The sequence below is a fragment of the Solanum stenotomum genome, chromosome 3 (genome assembly GCF_019186545.1).
Source record: "Solanum stenotomum isolate F172 chromosome 3, ASM1918654v1, whole genome shotgun sequence".
Classification (NCBI taxonomy): Eukaryota; Viridiplantae; Streptophyta; class Magnoliopsida; order Solanales; family Solanaceae; genus Solanum; species Solanum stenotomum.
The window spans coordinates 1,355,586-1,378,594 of NC_064284.1; the positions used below are offsets into that span (position 1 = coordinate 1,355,586).

General features: G+C 33.9%; 4 protein-coding genes across 5 annotated transcripts in view; all 4 read right to left on the reverse strand.

Annotated features, from left to right (window-relative positions):
- The window catches only part of LOC125859714 (protein phosphatase 2C 16-like), a 96,287-nt gene that overhangs the window by 52,044 nt on the left and 21,234 nt on the right, over window positions 1–23,009 (reverse strand). The window lies entirely within an intron of this gene.
- On the reverse strand, window positions 3,357–9,735 carry LOC125859716 (casein kinase 1-like protein 2). The gene is made up of 14 exons (XM_049539523.1): window positions 9,282–9,735; window positions 9,151–9,191; window positions 7,357–7,426; window positions 7,110–7,258; window positions 6,940–7,035; window positions 6,779–6,849; window positions 5,923–5,984; window positions 5,759–5,822; window positions 5,585–5,669; window positions 5,378–5,504; window positions 5,164–5,246; window positions 5,024–5,087; window positions 4,498–4,634; window positions 3,357–4,005 (listed from the first exon to the last, which is right to left on the reverse strand). The coding sequence occupies exons 1-14, from the start codon at window positions 9,355–9,357 to the stop codon at window positions 3,715–3,717; spliced, it is 1,416 nt and encodes a 471-aa protein (XP_049395480.1). The 5' UTR covers window positions 9,358–9,735; the 3' UTR covers window positions 3,357–3,714.
- On the reverse strand, window positions 11,269–16,041 carry LOC125859712 (probable phospholipid-transporting ATPase 4). The gene is made up of 9 exons (XM_049539512.1): window positions 14,160–16,041; window positions 13,961–14,071; window positions 13,436–13,712; window positions 13,176–13,352; window positions 12,892–13,101; window positions 12,675–12,800; window positions 12,382–12,480; window positions 12,082–12,273; window positions 11,269–11,996 (listed from the first exon to the last, which is right to left on the reverse strand). Exons 1-9 carry the CDS (start codon window positions 15,950–15,952, stop codon window positions 11,349–11,351), a joined length of 3,633 nt encoding a protein of 1,210 aa, XP_049395469.1. The 5' UTR covers window positions 15,953–16,041; the 3' UTR covers window positions 11,269–11,348.
- On the reverse strand, window positions 17,553–20,465 carry LOC125859723 (coatomer subunit zeta-1-like). The gene is made up of 6 exons (XM_049539530.1): window positions 20,339–20,465; window positions 19,578–19,737; window positions 19,090–19,237; window positions 18,912–18,989; window positions 18,652–18,736; window positions 17,553–17,824 (listed from the first exon to the last, which is right to left on the reverse strand). Exons 1-6 carry the CDS (start codon window positions 20,360–20,362, stop codon window positions 17,765–17,767), a joined length of 555 nt encoding a protein of 184 aa, XP_049395487.1. The 5' UTR covers window positions 20,363–20,465; the 3' UTR covers window positions 17,553–17,764.

A 23,009-nucleotide genomic window follows, 5' to 3' on the forward strand; every position in this document is an offset into this window, starting at 1 on the left:
GTGGCATGTGATTTTTCTCGTTTTATTTATTTTAAATATTCTTGGCAGCCATTGATTTTAGTAATAATAGAGGACAAAATAGAAAAGGAAGGAACTTTCGGTCACATTTAACTAAACCTCTTCTTAAATAATACTATATTGTATTAATATGAAAGAAATTAAGCATATCAAAGAGTAATTCATTATTTTTAATTAGAGGTCTCGGATTTGAATTATTGGGTATGGAGTTGCATTTGTTAGGGATCACTTTTATCAACCTAATATGAAATTTTTCGATGTAAATCTAGATTTAGTCAGACTCCAATATGAATATCGAATATCGAATGAGAAACAAAAAAAATTAAACAACTTATAAAGGTTTTTATATTAGTTTATACTCTATCATGTTGTAGTATAATATATTAAATGCTTTATTTGCCAGCTTTCTAATTTAAACTTTCATAGGGGATTATACAACTTGATAATGTTAAATTTTTTAAATATATTGTTTACGTATAGAAGATCACGTTTGTTGTTGTTTGCTATAACGTATAAAAGATAAATTCAATATGAAGTACTCCCTCAACTATTTTATGCGATTTTATTTTGTTTATTGGCCAATGGCCAAGTTTCTTCAAAGTTAAAGATATTTTTAATTAATTAATTTATTTCAAAATTAAGGTATTTGACCATATTTTTCAAAGGAAAAAAAAACTTTATAAACTGTTTGAAGAAGTTTTTAAAAAATAATTAGTTTCCACTTTCCAGTCATGTGTCCCCAAGCTTATGATATGGGTCGTTTAGTATGATATTTGAGTATAATTTNGAGAATTAATATATTATCTTGTATGAGAAAAAAAATTAAAACAATCAATTATAACTAATACGTGCATTATTAATTACTAGTGGTTAAATTATCCAACTATCAAAAATTACTTTTACTCGCCACTTATGACTTATTCCTAAAAATATTTTTTCATATAAAAAAAAGATAATAATTTTTTTTTCATATTTTACCCTCAGTATTAAACACTTATTTTACTAATTATTTTTTAAAATATTATTTAATAGGAATAATTTAGTAAAATACATATATTATTTAATTATTTTCTTAATGAGTGTCAAGTTAAAGTGTGACGAAGTAAAAATAAAGTACTCCCTTCGTTTCTATTTATATGTCACCATTTTTTTATTTCAAGTGCACTAAAAAATTAAGTAAGTTACTATTCTATCCTTACTTATTTATTTATTTTTTAAGTCAACTTTTCAATTAATGATAAATTAATTAATTTTAATTAAATATATAATTTTAAGGCTAACAACTCACAAAGGTAAAATAGGAAAAATATTTTAGTTTATACATAATTTTTTATGAAATGACAATTATTAAACGACCAAGAATGACATATAAAAAGGAACGGAACAAATATCTCTTGAAAGCTTTAGACCATTCTACTATTCCTATATAGGAAAAGTCAAAGCATGCCTTTAATAATGTAAAAAAAAAAAATATCATAAAAGAGAGACTGAAAGATTTATTTACAAATAAAAAGATCAAAACCCAACTCCACCCAATTTTTCACACAACTCAATACCTCTTTCTTCCTCAAAAAATGGAGAATTTTAGATCTATGTCAACAAGAGAAGGAAATATGCAAATAGAAACTTACTATGGTGGGGGTCCAACAAATATGCAAGATTTGAGGAGTTATAGTACTAATTCATATTATTCCTATGGGGATAAAGAAGTGAAGATAAAAAAGAGTAAAAGCAGAATCTCATCTTCTTCTTCTTCAAGAAATTGGGCTTTTAATGACCCTGAATTACAGAGGAAAAAAAGAGTTCTTGGATATAAATCTTATGCTATGGAAGGTAAAATGAAAGGTTCTTTTAGAAAAAGTTTCAGGTGGATCAAAAATACTTGCAATCATGTTGTCCATGGATTCTGGTGAAATTTGCCTACACACTATTTTCCTCATACTTTACAAGGTTGCGTATACATTAATTACTCTCTCTTCAGACTCTACTCGTAGAATTATATTGAGTTTGTTGTTATTATTGTTGAATTGAAGAGATAAAAGTGGGGGTTGGGGTGTTTTTCTTAGATGGTTGTGATCTTGCAAAATATATTAATGTTATTATATAGATTCATCTTTTATTGAGAATTGAGATTTTGTGTTTATGAGTTTTATGTAATATGTAATACACTTTTGTTAAAAGGAAATTGAGGGAAAATATTGGTCCTTTTTTTTCTAAATTGACGGGAAAAAATGCAATACAAGGTGGTTCCACCGGTGGGTCGGAGTTTTTGTCTTTAGCACAAAGAGAATATTGAGGGTAAAAAGGGAAAAAAATCCTTAAAGATGTGCTTCCTTTAACTTAGATATTTCGAGTTCGAATTCTAAGTATAGAAGAATTCTTGGTAGGCAACGTGGATCATACGTGGTGTGAATTTGAAATAGTTAGATTTCAATGCAAATATCAAACACCTTGTGGAAAATAAACAAAAATAATCTCTTTTCATCTATCTAAACGGTGATCAACATAGTTAACCAATATCTTGTTGATGAAAAGATAATAAATTCTAGTAATGTCGATATATATATATATATATACAGCAAAATAATCAAACGCCATGATTATTAAAAAAAAAAAAAGAGCACGCTTCGATGATCGCTTAGAAAATAGGAGTGGTTAATGTTTACCTGTTCAAAAATAAATAATTTGGGAGTGGTTCATACTGTCTTTAAAATCCCATGAATTGATCTCTGACTAACACATAAAGAAAGGGTACCTTTTCTTTTTTTTGCTTCCTTTTACTTTATACTTCACTTTTTCTATCTATTGGACAAAAAAAGTGAATTCCAAAACAAAGAATCTGCTAAAAAAAAATTGAACATACCTAATATTGTTCAATTTAGGGGTGAAAATATCATAAATTACCGTTGAACATAAATAAATAAATATTTAGATTGAGTCACGAATTGTCTCACTCACTTAACAAGATTCAATTTCAATTTAGTATAAATTTTGAATTGTCCCCTCCATAAGTATGAGTAAACTCAAACAACTTTAAAATAATTGAAGAATACAAAACGCAACTAAAAGAACACCGTCCTTATATAAGTTTGAGACTTAAAATATTATTTTGTTCCTCCTTTTAACTACACTAACCTCAAAATATAAACAAACATAATACTTCTCATCCACTTCTCACCTACACAACAACGAAAAATAATAATCTTTTATATAGGTGTAGGAAATAATGAGAAGAACATGTCATAGTGGATACATTAAATACAAAGAATAAAGACACCTTTCTCCCCTTTATACCTACTAATATATGATGCACTTTAATATTAAAAAAGCACATAAACACTCAACAACTTGCAATTCAGATTCATGCACAATAGCAAAAAGATGGGTGTAATTCCAATACAATAAGTCTCAAGTGAATATTTAGTCTCCAACCATACAAAAATACTTTCATAATTCACAACATAACACCATTAAAAATACAAAGAACTCTTATAAAGGGGATAGAGAGAAGGAGATGAGAAAAACAAAGTGCCAAATGTACAGAAGAAGCATACGCCAAAGATTACCAGAGGGATCTCACATTAATTTCTAGTTTTAGCCTTTCCTGATGGCAAATCGTAGCGAAATCCCCAAAGTTGGTGCAATTTTTTAGCCAAGATTTTACAGTAACCAGAGAACTGAGATAAAGCAGCAAAGCTAATAATGCAGCCTCTCATCATTTTTGACACTTAGGCCCTCTATTCCTTTAAGGGCGGCTTCAAAGTTCTTATCCATTCTAGTGGAGGAGCTGCGCTTCTGATCTGATGACACGACTGGTGAACTTCTCTGAGCAACACTGGAAGTTTTACGGAGATGTCCTGGGCTTTCATCTGTTTTCCGAATGTGAGAGGGATCGGGTTCAACACCGGTGATCACTGGATCACGACTGCTAGAGACAGCTGGACGCCTTGCTGATGCACTAGTCCGGAAAAAACTTGAACTAGATAACTGCAACAAGAGCTCAGTCAAAATTCCTTTATTCCATTGGTTGCCAATAGAATCACAACACATGGGTTTATTTTTGCTTGCAGAATGACCTTGTGCTAAATCACGTTTCTATCATGTGGAGTGAATTCATATTCTCAGCTTAGCATTTATGTTGTAGAAAGAAAATGTCAAAGGATGGAAACTTTTGTGATGTTCGACTAGGAGAATGTGCAATAAGTTGATGAGAAATAAATACACATAAAAAGCAACAAAAGAAGAAAAAAAAAAGACAGGCAAAATTCATGATATCCCTACCTGGTAAATTTTAATGACGCAAAATTTATGCCATCTATAGTCTACTAATAAGATCAAAATACACTCATAATCTTGTGCCAACTTGTGTTCTACTAAAGCACAATTAGTTTGATGTAGTACTAACTACTACCACTTTGAATTCAACATAAGCAGGGAGATACTTGTAAAATAACAAGAGTGACAGAGTGAGATAGTCACCTCTTTACCCATGGATAAATCATTGGCAACTGTCCCTTTTTGCTTTGCTAAGCTTCCAGAGTTGAATTGCAGCCCCGTGTTCTTATTACGAGCAAGATTTCCTGAAGACCAACCAGTAGGCCGACCTTCTTCACCACCTGCACAGTATGCACAGCATGTTGTTTATAGGCCCAATAAATAGCAAACTAGCAGATTGGAGGTAGTATACTTTCCTTAACAAACCTGGGACAGTCAAAATAACTAACATGATGAAGTAGTGAAAAATACATGTTAATATTATCTTTTTCGTAAAAGGCTAAAGATGGCACTTATTAGGAAAGATATGAGGGGTGAAATGAGTTGCACAGTAAGTAGTAAACATAAAAGAAACTTATACAAGCTCTCTGTTGCAAGTTATGTCCAGTTTTATTGTAATCTATCATCAGCAAACCACCAATGCCATTATATGCACACAAAAGTTCTAAAATGTACTGATTGCATATAATCTTCTTTTATGCTTGAAGTGAACAACACATAAGAAGCCCACCTGATTGCCTCTCAGCTTTAGCAAGAGCATGAGGCATCCCGGAACTTGGTCCAGCAGTACCACCCTGTACAAAAAATTATCATTTCATTTAACATCCTGGGGCCAATTAACACATAATCTGATCTACCTAAGTCACTCACAAGAGCACGAGATGGAGGATTGGCAAGCTGTGACTGCTGATATTTCAAAATGGTCCAGTCAAATACATAATCAAACTGAAAACCTGAAAGAACGAAAAAAGAGAGGAGAAGAAAAGAAAAACTGAAAACAGACTCTTGAGCAAAACGTTAACTGAACACTTAACATTGTCTATACAGCAAGTATCATTGCATGGAGCAAAAGAAATGATCATACCTTCACGAATGAAAAGGTCACGGAAAATTCTTTTGAGATAAGCATAATCTGGTTTATCCTCAAACCGCAGTGATCGACAGTAGTGAAAATATGATGCAAACTCTGTAGGATAGCCGCGACACAATGTCTAGAAAAGGAAAATATGTGTCAGTATCATTATTAAAAATCATAGCGCTAGCACAAGAAAAATGTTAGAACATAAAATGCCTCTATTGATGTTGAAACTTTCTTCTCACTGATCCTCTCATACTTCTGTTTCTTTGTCCCTGCTTTCAGCCCCTGCCAAGGAAGACTACACATTTTGGAAATCAGTAAATAGAAGTACCATGAAAAAAGAGCGAAAGACAAACACAAAGCGAGAATTACAGGAATAGATTCTACCTTCCTCTTAAGAAGTACATTAGGACATAACCCAGTGATTCCAAATCATCCCTTCGGCTTTGTTCTAAAAGTTTGAAAGCAACAAAGAATCAAGGATGTCTTCAAGAATAAACACAATGCACAAACACAAAAGTGTACAAAAGTTAATAAAACCAAAATCTTACCGATGCCAAGGTGAGTATTCATGCTTGCATATCTGGCAGTTCCTGTCAAATTTTTGTTTTCTCTGTATTTGAAATTAGAAGAATAAAACAAAATTAGCCATTCATTATCTAGAGATACATAATTTCCTTAGCTAATAGATTAAATGAGAAAAGAATGCCAAAAACATTTACAGTAATGGAACTCAACCCACAAAACAAAAACTACAACTTTGACATGCTCAAAATAGAAAAAAGTCAATAACCCACCTCAATACAAACCAACAGCAAACTCTGCTCTCACTACTTAGATTTCAGTAAATAGTGTCTTTTGAATAAATAATGAAAACATCTCCAAGGCAATTAGACATGGTGGCACTAGATTGATGGTGTCTTCACCAGTAACTTAGAGAGAGAGAGAGAGAGAGAGAAAATTGATGCCGAGAACTCGGGAGAATAAGCTATAACCATAGGAGAACTAACCAACTTGCCGCAATTCCAAACTAGTTGGAACTTGGGGTTGACAATATCATAATTTCACTATCTTTAAGCTAGCCGTCATCTTACCGCAACTTTCCATCTTTACGCGGACATGGGAAAAAGCTATCAGTTTTTGGTTTATTTCACTACCTTACCGTAGTTGGCAATAAATGAGGTAATCCAGAATATCCTATAGAGGTACCTTTATAGAAAATGCAGCAAAGAGACCACAAAGAGCTTAATACTTGCTATGAACCATCCTTCTTAGAAAAACTATATCAATCCATGAAATATAAGCATTATCTTATCCTCTCTTGAATAAGTTCAAAAGGAGCTTACTATATGATTAATCAAAAATCAAAAATCAAATATCATTTTTTTGTTGGGTGGGGGAGCTTACCTATATGGAATATGCTGATGAGTGGTGGAGTCCCTAAACTTCTTAGCCAGCCCAAAATCAATGATATAGACCTATATGTAACCGATGGTAGTAATGAATCAGTAATTACCCTATCAGCAACAGGTGAATGAAATAGCAATCAATAGTTCTGATCCCAATACCTGATTTGCACGTCTTCCTAATCCCATCAAGAAGTTGTCTGGTTTTATATCTCGATGAAGAAAAGATTTGGCATGAACAAATTCGACCCGATTTATCTAAAAATTGAATACAAATGAAAACATGTTTTAAATAGTTAACGAAATAAACAAGTGCAGAACTTCACACTTACCATCTGGTCTGCAAGCATAAGAACAGTCTTTAGGGACAGCTTCCTACTGCAGAAATTGAAGAGATCTTCAAGACTGGGTCCCAGTAAATCCATCACAAGGACATTATAATCTCCTTCAACTCCAAACCATTTTAAATTGGGAATTCCAGCTATCAATGTCAACAAAAAATTCCAACCGATGAGGACAGGATATAAACATTATATAGTAAAGAAGCAATACTAGCCAACAAGAAGAATGAGAAATTACTTCCTCCTTGTAGTATTTTATACAGTTTTGATTCATAGAGTAGTTGAGGATGCTTTGTCTTCACATTTTCCTGAGCAAAGGAAACAGCAGAAGCATTTATCACAAACTAAAAGAATTCCACTAGTGATGGAAGATAAATAACTTAATATCTACAGAAATCAGAAGTCATAGACCACGTGTCAGCTTATGTGCCAAAATGGGAAAAGGAGAAATCAATGCCATGAGTATCTTTAAAGAGATCAGAAGTCATAAAACCACATGTCAGCTTAAATGCCAAAATGGAAAAAAGAGAAATCAATGCCATGAATATCAGCAAGTAAAAGCAGAACTTCAGTTTACCAAATCTCCACGAAATTAAAGCAGTGAAGCTGTTCTAATAATATCTACAAAATCGACAGGCAAATTCAAGATGCAAATTAGATGGCAGGAAATAATCTAAGGTAAACATATCAGCCAGCAAAAGCGGCCATGAGAAACATGTACAGTAAATTCTTTACAAATTTATACACGTTCACGTATTAGTGGTCTTGTTATTAGTTGGTTCCCTAAATGTTTCCATGTAAAGCATCTTGATACTCAGCACATTAGCCAGATTGTAATGGTAAGATCAGACGTCACCTCAAGTTACAAGTCCAAAATTTCTATCTCTTGTGCAGCTACATTTGCTTAATCTTGGTGATGTTTCTGATAAGCAGAGGAGCTGGTTTCATGAACTTGCTATTTTTCACAAAAATGCTGTGTTTTAGTTTTCGGAGTTTATACTTATTTTGTTGCTGGAAATTAGTGTCGAACCTTGTCTAAAATCAGTGTGCTATATAGCACTCCAATTCTTCTAGAATCTTTAGGTTATTTACATCTTTTCATTTATTGCCAAACATCCTCTGATCAACGACAACAATAACAATACCCAATGTAGTCCAGAAGTGGGGTATTGGGAGGGTAGGATGTTTCCGATAAACCTTCTGCTCAAAAGAAAAGTTACCAAAGAAGGATCGCACGAAAAATATGACTTCAAAATAGCAAGATACGAAGTGCAGCAACAAATAGTAGTACACATTGAAGATTAAGAGACTACGCGACTATTAAATAATACTACTGATAAGGAGAGGAGGAGGCTAGCATCCTACCTCTCTCTCACACATAAAAGGCGACAACACTCGGCAACCTACTAACATTCTCTACCCTAACAATGACCTCCAAATCTTCCTATCTAGGGGCATGTCCTCAGTAAGATGAGGTTGTATCGCATCTTGTCTAATCACCTCCCCTCAGTTTTTTTTGGCCTACATCTACCTCTCCTAACTCTTGCTACAACCAACCTCTCACACATCTTTATTGGTGCATCCGTGCACCTCCTCTTCATATTCCCAGACCATCTCAGTCTCGCTTGTCTGCCACAGAGGCCACTCCACCTTTTTCCGTATAACTTCGTTTCTAAGCATATCTCTCCTAATATGCCCACACATCCATCAGAGCATCCTCATCTCCGCTACCTTCATCTTCAGAACATGAGTGTTCTTGACAGGCCAACACTCGACCCATACAACAACGATCCTCTAATCAGTTACTAAAAATCGCGCGGTGCAGATGCTTGATCTAAATGCAAGTAAGGAAAAACTTCAATCACTTCCAACTAAAAAATAATGAGAAAGACTCCAACTTTCAACTAACAGCAGCTCAAATTCCTTACTTACACAATCAGGAAGCAACAAAATACAGAATTATACGAACAGGCAAACACAGAAAGTTAAAAATTTGGGGAAAACAAATGAAAAAATAATAATCAATACTTACCAGCTTAATTGCAACCTCTTCATTGGTCTGAACATTAGTCCCTAAACATCACAAAAACCAGAATTAATCAGAAAAAAGAAAAAAAAAATCACAAATAGCAAAATTGAAGAATATGGGGTTGCATAAATTACCAAGGTAGATCTCACCAAACGAACCACTTCCGATTTTCCGTCCGAGACGAAACTTATTACCAACACGAGGCTCCATTGATTGGAGGCTCAAAGATTAATTATGAATTTTTTTAAAGGATACCCAATTATAAATGCGAAATCTTGAATCCAAAAAAGGGATCTAAGAATACAAAAAAGGGATTAATTAATTAATTAATTAGGTTTATGAAAGTAGCAACGTATGGAGCAAGATGATCCATATGACTGGATAAAACAAAAAGATTGCAGATTTTAGGTTTTTTTTTGTCTTGTTGTCCCTCTGCCTCATGGCGAAGAAGCATGATGAATCTTCTTTACATATTACTGCTTCAGCTTTGCTTCTGATCCAAATTTCAATTCAATCCACCATTTTTCCCTTTCTCTCTCCTCTTCTCTCTCTCTCAACTTGACTATGGTGAATTGGTGATGACTTTTGTCAAAATGTGTTAGCTCTTAAAAAATATATCCCATCTTTTTCAATCAATTAATTACTAATATTATCTTAGGCTGTGTCTGATAAGAAAGGAAAATATTTTAGTGAAAAGATTTTTCTTTTTTTTGAAAAAAAAGTAGTAATTTTTTTTTAGTTATTTGATTATTAAGCAATAAAAAAAAGTATTATAAGAGAATTTACCTATGAGATCTTTACATAAATAATTGATAAATTTACTAATTATTTTTTGTAGTTAGTGTATAAAAATTATTCTTTAGTTCAATCAATTGAATTATTAATTATTAAATAGCTATTTGGGTTGAATCTTCTTTTATTCCAAACCCACATTCAACGGTTCATGAAAGGTGAAATTCTCTCATCAACTCAAATTTCTATCACAAAAGTTCAACTAAAGTTTTTTTTCCTATTTAATGAGTGACAAATGAACTTAAATTTCATCTATTTTATGTTTCATTATTTCCAATTCACATCTTCAACAAAAAAAAATTCAACAATTCCCCATACGAATGGGAAATAACTATATGAGGCATGAAAAAAATTGTGCAACTCACAAATATGAATTTATTGCATTTAGATGAGTAAGTTTTTCTTTGAACTTTCATAATACTATTAGTCAATTGGTAAATCTGATAGCTGTGAACCATCGAGTTTTGGTATATACCTAGACAACCACATATCACACGATCAACTCTTTAACCATCTTTGATTTTCATTGCTTTATTCCATGAACATCATTCAATTTTATTAGTACCTAGAGAATTGACCTTAGAGAAGCTTCCTTAAGCGACTTACACTTCTTCACATTTATATAGGTGATGCCAAAATGTGTAATTTTTATAAATATATATTTATAATCCCATATCAAACTTAGAAATCATTAAACAACAATATTGTTTTATCATCCACACTAAACATTGTCTTCGTCTGAAAATAAACTAACATTTGTTTTAATAATATTGAACCGTCAAGCCTAACTTTATTTTTCTCCTCAAACCATCATTCAAGATTTAAAGTAACAATATAATACAATACAATATACTATAACAAGTTAACAACCATCTAAACAACTTGTGAAGGAGTTATGATGAAAAAGAAAACATTTAACAAACACCAAACATAATGTGTACTTTACAATATACAACAACTAAATCTCAGTCCCAACTAATTGTTATTATGGATAGTTTGATTTCATTATGTTCTATTAATTCTAATTAGTCAACATCAATTCCAAAATATCATACTATATTTTAATGATAAGTTGGCTATATGTATCCAAAGTAAATGGATTAGGTAGTTTGATCTTGAATTAGTCATGTAAACTTGTTAACAATTTCATAAATTGTTGACATTGAAACCAAGAGAAATGTGTGTTAGCTATTTCTCATAACTTTACAAGGATTGTATAAGTATTTGTACACTGCAATGTTCACAGTAAGTACTTCCTAGCTAATGAATGATCTAATTTGTTGATCATCACTATACTTGTGAGTAAAAAAGAAAATAAATCATAAAGGGCCAGGGGGGAAAATTTGGAAATGGCCAACCTCCATTTCATGGGGAAAAGAAGAAAAAGCAATGCACAGTTATGCTTATGTTTACTCCATCTGTGAATGTTTTTTCTGCAGCCTTCCTTTCAAATTCCTAATTTTGGCATCTACTCTGGCTGTGAAACCGATATTCGTCTTCTGTCTTGCTTTAGTTTGTTGTCTCTTCCACATACGTTCATCTTGAACGTCTTTCTTATAATACTTGATTTCTTGAATAATGTGATGATCCCTCGGATGGAACGCTCTTTGGAAAGCCACGTGGGCAAGGTAAGGCAAAATGCAGGCTAAAGTTACTAGGAGGGTGGTACACCAAAAGATTGGAGCAGGACCTAAGTGTTCCTGCATGATTCTGAAGGCATATTTAGCGTAACCTGGGAATATCTCACCATAGAGAACAACAGAGAGGTACCAAACAGCAATGCTCCCCCAGATAAAAACATGTTGTATCCATGTGAAATGACTCATTGTGAGCGCGATCTGGCAGTTGACAGCCCAGATGACACAGGTAAACATTGAAGTACCAAGAATAGCCAAGTCAGCAGTCTGGCCTTCAGAGTGGAATGCCTGATTATAGAAGAATAAAACATTGAGGAAGAAAATCACGAGGGAGGTGTAGATACCGTTGCTAAGCCACCCAAGTATTCTATACCAGTCAAAGAACAAGTTTTTGGGGCCTTGTTGGTACAGTGCAGGAAACTGCAGAGGGCAATAAAGGTTTTAATAGGTTAACAGATAGGAAAAGGAACTCCAAGAAGAAGTTATTGCCAAAGGACTCACTCACCTGTAAGCAAACTTCAGAAGACACATCCTGCTCGAATACTCCGAGTGCAATTACAGGCAATGAGGTAAGAAGCACATTGAATAGAATCATATACATATCATTATAGACTGACTGTCCGGAAAAGCCAGCGTAAACCTCAAAGTAAAAGAGTGTGAGGCCAAAAGCTATGTTCTTATAGAAGAAGTAGCATATCTGCATACAGAAGATTATGGTGCAGATTAGATGAAATATGTAAAGGATCCAAGTAATGTATGTATTTCATGTTCTGTGCTTAAAATGAAACAGATATAAATCAATTACCATCTGAGCAATTCGTTTGTAGCACCAATGCCCGTGTACAACGAGAAGTCTCTCCAAGAACCGAAACTGTGCAACAGCAAAGTCGCTAGCCATCACTGCCTGCAAGAAGCTGATAACCATTTAAGCGCAGTTACAGCAGGAGGATATACTCGCCAAGGGGAAAATATGACCTTGTTTCATTCCTCAAGACTGATGCAAGAATCCTTCGTATATGCATATTATAGTCCCAAGAATAATGTAAAGTTGCTTTTAATAGATTAATAAGGCAAAAACCCGGTATACGCATTACCAACCTGCATTCCTTCTGCACCACTAATGCCAACACCAATGTCTGCTTCTTGAATCATCCCAACATCATTTGCACCGTCACCAATGCCTAGGGTGATTTTTCCAGTTCCCTCCTTCACTAACCTAGTTACCTGACAAGTATGAATAGGTTCACTTATGGAAGAAAGAATATTCGGGATAGATTTGGAAAAGCAAACTAAATCAAGTTCGAGACTATCTTACCAAAGCTTTCTGCCTAGGAGAGACACGGCAGCAAATGACTGAAGCACAATCAACAGCTAAATTCAAAAATTGAAGCTTCGTATCATCCTCCAATGCATAAGATAGTGTTTTCCCATCAATTATCAAAGCAAATGCAGCATGAGGATCCTTTTCAAGTTTGACCATCTGCGAAGCATTTGTGATTTGCTTCAAAATGTTCTCCTTTGTAGCCTGATCAGTAACAAACAAACGGAGAACTGTCACAAATGATACTTTATTCCACTATTTAATTCCAGAAAATCTACCTGTTTAGAATCTTGAGCCACTGAGTCTGCATCCACTGTTGTTATGCATATCTGTTTCATCCCTTGTCGAAGCAAACTACACGCGTACCCTATGTTTATGGCTGTTTCCATCTTATCACCTGTCAGAACCCATATTTTGAGACCAGCTTGCGCCAGTTTATCTATGCACTGAGGAACCTGGTGAAAACGTATGTCAAAAGGACAGTGAAGGAAAATATATATACTTTCATTTTCTAGTTATAGTAATAAAAGGAACATACTCCCTTCTGTAGTTTGTCCTCCACAGCTGTAGCACCAACAAGGATCAAATCCTTTTCCATCATATCAGATACACGTTCAAGAACTACATCTCTGTCCCCACCAATTGAAGTTTTTGCTTTAGTAAACTCTTCATTCCAAGTCGAGTACTCTGCCTCATCCAGTTTCTTGTAGGCAAGCACAAGAGTACGCAACCCTGATTCCCCGTATTCGTTCAAATGCTTAGTCATAGCTTCCTCAAACTTCCTTCCATTCTTTGCTAATCTATCATAGATGATGCTGAATAATCCAAATAGACAACGTTTAATTTTAAAATTTAAACAAGACAGGTAGCCATAAGCTACATTGACAAACTTAACAAATAGCACAAACAAGGGAAATTCATCCCTTATGATATTTACTACTTCACACGGAGAACAAGACATTCGCGTTGACAGTATGTTTTACAGCAGAATGAATCTTGAATCACCAAGTTTTAGATATGCAGGAGTATAATTGAGAATAAAAAAGGGTAACGAAAGAAAGACCTGTCTGCTCCTTTACACAAGAGAAGAATCTGGCCAGTGTCATCCCGAATAATAACAGACATTCGCTTCCTCTTGCTGGTGAAGTCCAAGAGATTAAGAATTTTGTATTCCCTGGAGTAAATGGAACAAAATGTAAGTGCGCAACAAAGGTAATGCAATTCTTGGGAGCAACTTTTAGAGGTTTGAAACTTGGTCTTACTTTTCAATTGGATCTTGAAAAGAAGGGTATCTTTCTTTTACAAAAACACTTGCTTGAGTTCTTTTGAAAAACTCAAAACCGAATTCTCTGGCTGCAACAAGAAATGATACTTCATCTGGAGACTCTGATTCATAATTAAAGCCTCCAGTCTCCTCATTGTGCTCGGGAATAGCAGCATGACAAATTGCAAGTATCCTATAGAAAAGCAAGATGACATCTGTATTTGGCTCTTTCATCCAACATCCCTTCATTAGGCGGCTATCCTCAAAGCTGAACCCCTTTATTGCAGGTTTGAGGTTTCTTTCATCTTTAGAGGTGACGACAGTCTCTAATTGGACTCCTCCATTGCCCCCATCAGTTGTCTGTGAAGGTTCAAGATCTTGCCCACCCATGTCCTCTGCCAACTGCTTTGCAGCTGCAAGTTCTACATCACTAGCACGTGTTCCATACTGAAGACCAGCAATAGAGCATTTCAGGAAGTCCATTTGGTTGCATGTCAAAGTGCCAGTTTTGTCCGAGAGGATTGTATCAACCTGCCCCAGCTCCTCATTTAAGTTTGAAGTACGAGCTTGAGCAGGAGTTCCTGTCTCATCATCATACATACTGATATCCTGGTTTATGAATGATGCCTGTAGGACTTTCACGACTTCAATGGAGACATAGAGGGATATGGGAATTAAATAACCATACAAAATAAGTGCAGTGAGCAAATGCAGAAGGCCAGACAACTCAGGCTCGCTTAGATCAGTTGAATTATTGGTATTGTCAAAAGGTTGCAGATACCACCATTTTGGCATGTCGAATTTTACATTCAAGGCAAAACCAACGGAACTAACACATGATATCAAGAGAAGGAGGGCGAAAAGGAGGTAAATGATCTTGTCCATCTGTAATTCAACCCTGCTCCTCTTTGAAGGGGACTTTGTAGAATTCTGCATAACTTTGCTATCATGGCCAGTGAATACTACAACTCCATAGACATAACCGGTATTCCTAAGTTTTGAATCTCGGAGAAGAATCTGACTAGGATCAAGAGGATAAACCTGACGATCATATTCAAGGTTGCCAACAAAAGTGTAAAGGCTAGGATTGGGATCTTCACATTTTATGGTGGCACTGAATTCCTTGAAAGCCTCATCGTCATCCAAGGGTAAGGTAACCTCCAAAGCTCTTCTTACCTTCAAGTTTGTCTCTCCGTCTAAGTTCATAGTTTCCACGTAACAAATTCCATCTTCGTAACTAGATGATAAAAGAAGTAAATCACATGGAAAAAATTGATCCTTTTTCACTTTCAAGACATCTCCAACCCGGACTTTCATCCATGGTTTATCTTCAAACACACCATCTATCGAATGTACACTAGCTTTCCTACGATTTACATTCATATCTTGTAGGAATCTCTTTGAATCTTCCAATCCTTCCTTTGCCATACTCAAACCAACAACAAATACCAAAGGAGCCACCGTACTAAACGGATCAAATGGCGAAAGATCTGTTGTAAGTGTTAGGATTGCACACAAAAGGAAATACAAGTTAGCAACACGCCTAAATTGCTCGAATAAGGCCTTGGGTAGGAACGTGATGACATTGTACTTTGTAGTGGATATAAAATTTGTGCAATACTTGAGAGGTTTCTTGTCATGGAGTTGAGGTTTGTTGCAATGGACTACTCTTGAAGAACCAGGTCCTAACTCATGAGGACTTTCTTCCTCAGAAGTTGGTGGCCTTTTACGACAACCAAATGTGTAAATACTACTCCTACGGATCTTCGCCCTTATCTTACCTCCAGCCATTCTTTATCACCACATGAAAAAGATTCAACACACACAGCTATAGCTTCCCTTCAACAATAACACAATTAAACACCCCGAGCATCATGCTTCACTGATCATTTAAGCCACAACTCTAGTTAAACAACGTTGAGATTTACTTAACCTGAAAACATCCAAAAAAAAAAAACATTTTTTTGGCATCAATTAATCTGAATAAAGTCTTGAGTCCACAGATCAATAAAATAAAAAAATTTGAGAGCTGAAAATCTATAAACCAAATACTTCACAGAAAACTGCTTTTGTGCGCAAATCACATGAAAGGTAAACCATAAACCGCACTACGGACCAGCTCGACCCAGAACGCCAATCCCATGTTGAAAGAGAATATAAAAAATGATGGAAAATGACAAAATATTCAGCTATTGTAACGGTAAACAAATAAGAGATATTATTGACCTTCAGAAGGTGAAAATCCAGAATAACACATTCACAGAATCACAATATGGGATTTGAGGGAAATACATTATGCATTTTTATTTAATTTTTTTGGTAACGTGCCCGTAAAACAGAGAAAAGTGAAGGAACAAAAAGTTACCTGAAGGAGAAAAAGTGCAAAAAAAAAAAAAAAAAAGAAAAGAAAAAAAAAGAAGAGAGATGGGGAGAGGAAGAAACGGAGGTTGCAACGTGAGAATGCAGAGACAAGTTTTTACGTAGAATTAGGAATCACAAGTAATTCAACTCCTCTCTCCCTTCTATACTCTCCAATAAATGCCAGTATTTTACGGGCCTCTCTTTTTTTTTTTCCTATTTTTTTCACTTTCGGCTTGGACAAATGAAAAGAAATCACCTTAATATTTTTAGTTATCAACGCACTTCATTGACCACTAGATCACATTTTTGTTAGTAGTAATTTTTTTTAAAAAAATTCCAACTGATGTTTGATATCTTTTTTAAAACCAATTAATCGAAAAGTAAAACCCATTAAAGGCAGAAATGTGCACCCATATCAAAAGTTTTTCTTCATTTTCATCTACTCAAACTTAAAACCTCTTATTTAGAATAGAAGGATTGTGTTCAATTCGGTGCAACTTTTTGTGGTCTTTCTATTATCATTTGTTACTTCCTCTTCGTATCTGCTTAATTCCGTGTATACTATTTATGAGTAGTATATTCTTTTATTTCTCTGACGAAGGAGAAAATTCTTTCAAATAATAACTTTTTAGTCGTCAAACACAAAAGAAGTACATAAGTTTTTTTTTTTTAGGAATCTCTCCTGTAACAATTAGTCTTGTACAATTTCATATTTATCATCCAAATGCTTGGTGTATTTTCCATCTCCAAAGTTTACATCTATTTAATTGCATCCACTATACAACACCTTGGATGCAACACACATGTTTCGAGTCAAAACATGTTTAGTTTAGGAAGAAACATTTCTAAAGTGTTCGAAAATAGACTCTTGTAGTCCCATCCTTCCCCAAACCTCACACATAATGTAGGATTAGTGCAATGAGCTTCCCTTTATACTAGTACTGTAATAAAAAAAAAATTATAAAAAAAATACATGGCTTGACGGTTTGTTTATGATTTGTTGGACTTTGAACAAGTCAAAAGGAAAAGGTTTAAAGAAACAGAAATTCATGTTGATCCAAAATGCAATAAGGATATCCTCATCTTACAAGATAGTACAGGCAACGGAGCATAATAAATGGTATAAAATAACTGACTCTACGAATACGCAACCATCACCATCTGAAATAAAAACAACTACAGGTATATGATCATAAAGAATTACGTCAAAAAATAATTGCTCTCCAAACTTGAAGAATTTTTTTATCTGAGAAGTGATCTTGTCAAATGTTCGCGCGCTGTTGCCAATGCTTGAGTTATTGTCTGAAAATTGTAAACAAATTAGTGTAAGCTGGCAACATCTGATGTGGTTCCTTTTTTAAAAGCAAAGCTGGTAAAGAATCATAGAGATGGTGAACATTTCAACTAATTAAGTTGTTTTAATCTTCAAAATCAATTCATCCATTGGATACGTTTACTGTTCGGTTTGGATTCTTCAACTGATTTAATATGCAATAGCTTATTATTACAAAAGGCTATGGTACAAGAAATTCACGCTAACAAGCCAACTAGGGGAACTGATCGTAAATCTAACTACTCCCTTTGTCCCAATTTAAGTGTCGTACTTACCTTTTTGGTCTGTCCAAATATAACTTTTCCAATTCCAACATTCTACATGGCAAACTTAAGATCACAAGATTTAAAGGACTACACAAATATTTCATAAACTCCATGCCTAATCAAACTAAGACTAAAAATTGGGACGGAGGGAGTATAATCTAACAAGTAAAATGAATATCCTATGAAATTACCATAACAGTTGCTTTTCTTTATAAGCTATAAACAAGGAGCAGGAGCATTTTGGGATATCTTAAAACATTGCCTCACTAGAAAATTTTCCTCACCCCTTTTAAGTTTCAGCCTAAGCAACATTACAGATCTGGAAGGGCTTGATTTTTAGACCTTTACAAGGGAAGGATGGATTACTCTACGGGTCTATTTTTTAAGCCTGTTATTTTACCTTGTCCTAAAACCCATAAAATTCCGACGGTTATATAAAGTCAAGGAAATATATGAGATTCTACATAAGTACACATACATATACACATGACTAAAGTATGATTCAGCAATGCAAAGAATACGTTGCTTACCTGTTCAGACAAGGTTGCTCCATCATCCATGTTATGACTGGAAACTTTTCCAGCAATAATATTACCATCAGTTTCAAGAACCATCCTGCAAGCATACATTCCAAGCACCAAAAAGTCAAGTAAAAGTGTTGATTGTAGAAATTGGAAGTTTGGAACAAGAGAGCTCTATCACAATCAAAATACTGGAGGAATGAACATTTGAATAAAATTTCTTTCAGTGCACTTGCTAGAATACAACTACTAGGGAACCACCGACTTACCCTCCATCCACAATCTCATCAAGGCATAGAAGAATGAGATCTAAGTTCTCAAGTGCCTCTCTCTGTTCAACGTTATTCCTGAAACAATTGCACCTCGAATAAGGCAGAAAATTCGAACAGATCAAAAGATCTCAATCCCAAAATCAAGGAGTAGTTTTAGAGCCTTCACTAAAAATACCTTAGGAGAAGGGTAACTGCATCATAGAAACCCTGAAGAACAGTGGCTAGAACTAATTCATTTTCATCATCACCTCCAGTGACAAAGAAGTGGAGGTCTTGCACAAACTTATAAACAATAATGTTGTTCTCAAACATTGTTATTTCAGCTGCAGATCAGAACTCAAAGAGTAAGCCCAAAAACAACTTAAGCACATTAAAAATCAAACCTTTCACAGTAGTTAGAAGACAGAATAGAAAAACTCAACAAAAAGTAGTTAAGTCACCTTCAGGCTTTCTTTCTTATTCCAAGAAAGTATGTAGTTGCAAAAAGAAAAATAGTATTAGTTCTAAAATGTTGGCCCTATTAGTTGTTGTGGGTCACAAGAATGTAACTTGTTTTGAATTTCACTATATAAGACAGAATGCAACGGTATTCCACAAAAACATGCTAAAAATAGTTCAGACATGACAATCAAGGATCATTCAAGCAAGAACAGGTCCCAATACCTTCGGTCCGAGCATTTGTCTTTTGAGTCTTGGTGAAAATAGACTTCTCGAAGGCAACCTTAGCGCTGTTTGTCGGCCAGTCATCAGAGTAGTATTTAACAGCTACACGCTTTCCTTCCGAATCCAAAAGAAGTATGTTCTTCACCACAGGACAAGAATCCTATACAATTGAACAATCACCATTTTGCCATGAGTAAACCATTCACTCACATCAGACAAGTACCAAACTAATCCATTTGTTTCAATTTATTTGTCTTACTTTCTTATTTGGTCTGTTTCAAAAAGTACACATCTTTTTCTTTTGGCAACTCTTCGATTGTAGCTTTCCACAGGACATGTTCAAAAGTCTTCTTATTTTCTTAAACTAACTCCGCGTCAAGTCTAAACGGACAAACAAATTAAAACAAAGGGAGTATCTAACTAAACAGGTACTCCAACACACGATTCCTCAATAACACACATTTAATTTCTAAAATTCAAAGGGCGATTACTAACAACATATGAGCATCTGCACCGACTGAGATCTAATTTTTTATAAAGTAAAAAAGGCAATAACTAACAAATGATGGTTAACACCAGGGAAATCCAATATTGATTACATCGCAACCATTGATATACTAAAACAAGAAGATTATCGAGATCACTACACAATTAAGCATTGAAAAATCGGATCTAACAAAAAATGCAAACTTTGTTGAAGAATCTAATTAAATCTTGCGCCTAATAAAACATAGAATAGAAGAAGGAGGAAGATTACATACATAATTTAGAAGGAAACCGGCCATTGATGAAAGAGCGATTCACTACCGGAAAATTTCTTGTTGATTTGCAGTGAAAGAAGTAGCTATTCGCGTCAGATTTGGAAACTGTGAGGGGCATTAGTATAAATATTTACGGTCAAGGATTAAATTGGGCCGTTAATGAAATGGACTTTTTGAGAGTTCAACAAAGCCCAGCCCATATGACTCCCATCCTTGTAGCATGGGGGAAAGTTCACAAATAGCCACTTCATACATATTTACAAGTTTAGCCAATTTAAATAACTTCAGATTCACGAGACATATGTATCCTGTTAAAGTCAAATTTTAGATATTATGTAGAGAAAAGACATAAAGTGACACCTGAACTTGTTTTAAATTTTTAAAAAGACACATGAACTATGCGGGTGTCCTACTATCCCACTATAAACAATCTAGAACTGATATTATTACATCATTTTTCGTCCACCTTACATAGAGAGTGCGTGTACTCTCTCAAAAGAGAGTGAACAACCTAAAATAACTAATATAATTTTATTATAAATATATTTTCTTATTATTTTACGAACTTTTTTTCCTTATTATTTTTTCTCTTTCTTTCTTCTTTCTTCTTCAAAAATTCATTGTCATCTCCATTGAAGTTTCTCACTTTCAATGTCATCATTTTTACCATAATTTTACCTTTCTTTTTTTTACTACCATTAGTTTTACTCTCTTTAATTTTAAAACTTTATCTAAATATTTTCTTACATTTCGAACAATTTGATAAATCCATTAGATTTCAAGATCATTAAGAGGTATCATATAAATTTTTTTTATCCAATTTCAATCAAGTTCTTTCAATTTTCGGGGAATTTATTGATTCTTTTTAAATTATTATTTCTAATTTTGAAGTTATATGAAAAAGAGTAATTGATAATACCATCAAAATTTAAAATTTTCTTAGAAAAATAATTAATTTTGTTATCAATAATTCAATAAAGTCTAGAAAATAGTATGATTTTTTTAAAAAATAAAAAAATCATTGAAATAAAGAATTTGATTGGAGAAGAAGAAGAAAAAGAAAAGAAAAATTAACACGTGTCATGTAATGATTGGTGTGTGAACACACTTGCTTTTTAAAATCTGGGGATGATCGAAAAATGATATAATAATATCAGTTTATAATTATTTAGTGGGGTAATAGGACGGTTGTAAAGTTAAGGTGTCTTTTTGAAAATTCGGGACAGCTTCAATGGTGACTTTATGTCTTTTCTCTAATATGTATGCAAAGAAACTTTGAAACTTTTGTCATTTTTGTTTGAGGTTGTAAGATTATTGATAAAAAATAAAATTAAAAATATATATGCACGAAGTTCAGTAAACTCTCCTAACTATTCTTTCTTTCTAGACTAAATATCAAACAACGCGATCATATTAGTTATTGAAAATTTAGACAATCTTAACTATTCTTTTTTTCTAGACTAAATATCAAACAACGCGATCATATTAGTTATTAAAAATTTAGACAATCAATCAGAATTAAAAATTTAGGTAAGCATGATCATAGTGGTGCAAAAGTAAAGAATGATGATTTCCTTCTCAACTGATGTCACAAAAAGAAAAGTATCTAAATCAAAGGCTTGTTTCATTTTGGCATTTTGCTTGTTGAAGTTGCGCTTAAATTATGTTTGATTTGTTTTGCTTGAAGTTACTTATGGAGAAGGAGCTAAACTTTGTCAATATTGGCTACAAATTAAATATTTGAAAGAAAAAAAATAACCCAACTAAAAAACGTTTTTGCTGCCGTATGCATTTTTTTCCTTTTAAAATATTTTGATTTAATAAACAAAGAAAAGTGCTGCTAATTCATAGTCTGGAAGTTAATAGTGATTCGAATTACAGCATATTGGCCACCTAAAACCATTAAGCCAACTGTGAAAACATGATTATAATAAAGTGATAATTATTTTCGATATGAAGTCATTTTTATTAGAAAATATTTTATCTGGAACGTAATCTTTTTCTAAAAAACGGAGTGCCAAAACAATGTCAAGTAATGATAGTAAATTTATACCAAGAATTAGAAGATTAAACCATCCATGAAAACTAAACAAATCTTTTGTTTTCTACCCAACTTTCACTAACAACAAAATTCTCTATACATACTCTCATAAGAACTCATACAACATCAAAGTAATCCAATTAACACGAGTATAAGGTAGAATTCGAGAACCTTCCCATCGCGGGGATGTTTTACAACGCGTGAACAGATTAGGCCGACTAAGGAGTGTAGAATGCAGGGCCACACTTGCATTTCCATCCTTCAGGCTCATAATTAGTGTACTGAACTCCCACTCGACCTGTGTTGGTCGGTACTTGTATGGCTTCACAAGGCATACATCCATAGCATTTGTGCTCACAGCTTGGAGGACTAGATCCTATCAATTTCATCTCTTCGTTACTCACATTACTATTTTCTTCTACTTCCTTCACTTGTCTTTCTCCTTCTATGCTCATATTTCCCTTAAATTGAAAAAGGGAAAGAACTTGTTTAGTACTACTCTATTTGAAATAAGAGAAATCAAAAGGCAAAGGATGTCAAGAATTACCTTATTTGTACTCAATTTGTTGTGTAGAGATTGTTGATTTGATGTCAATGGCCTGCAATTAACACATGATAAAGAGAGTGCAA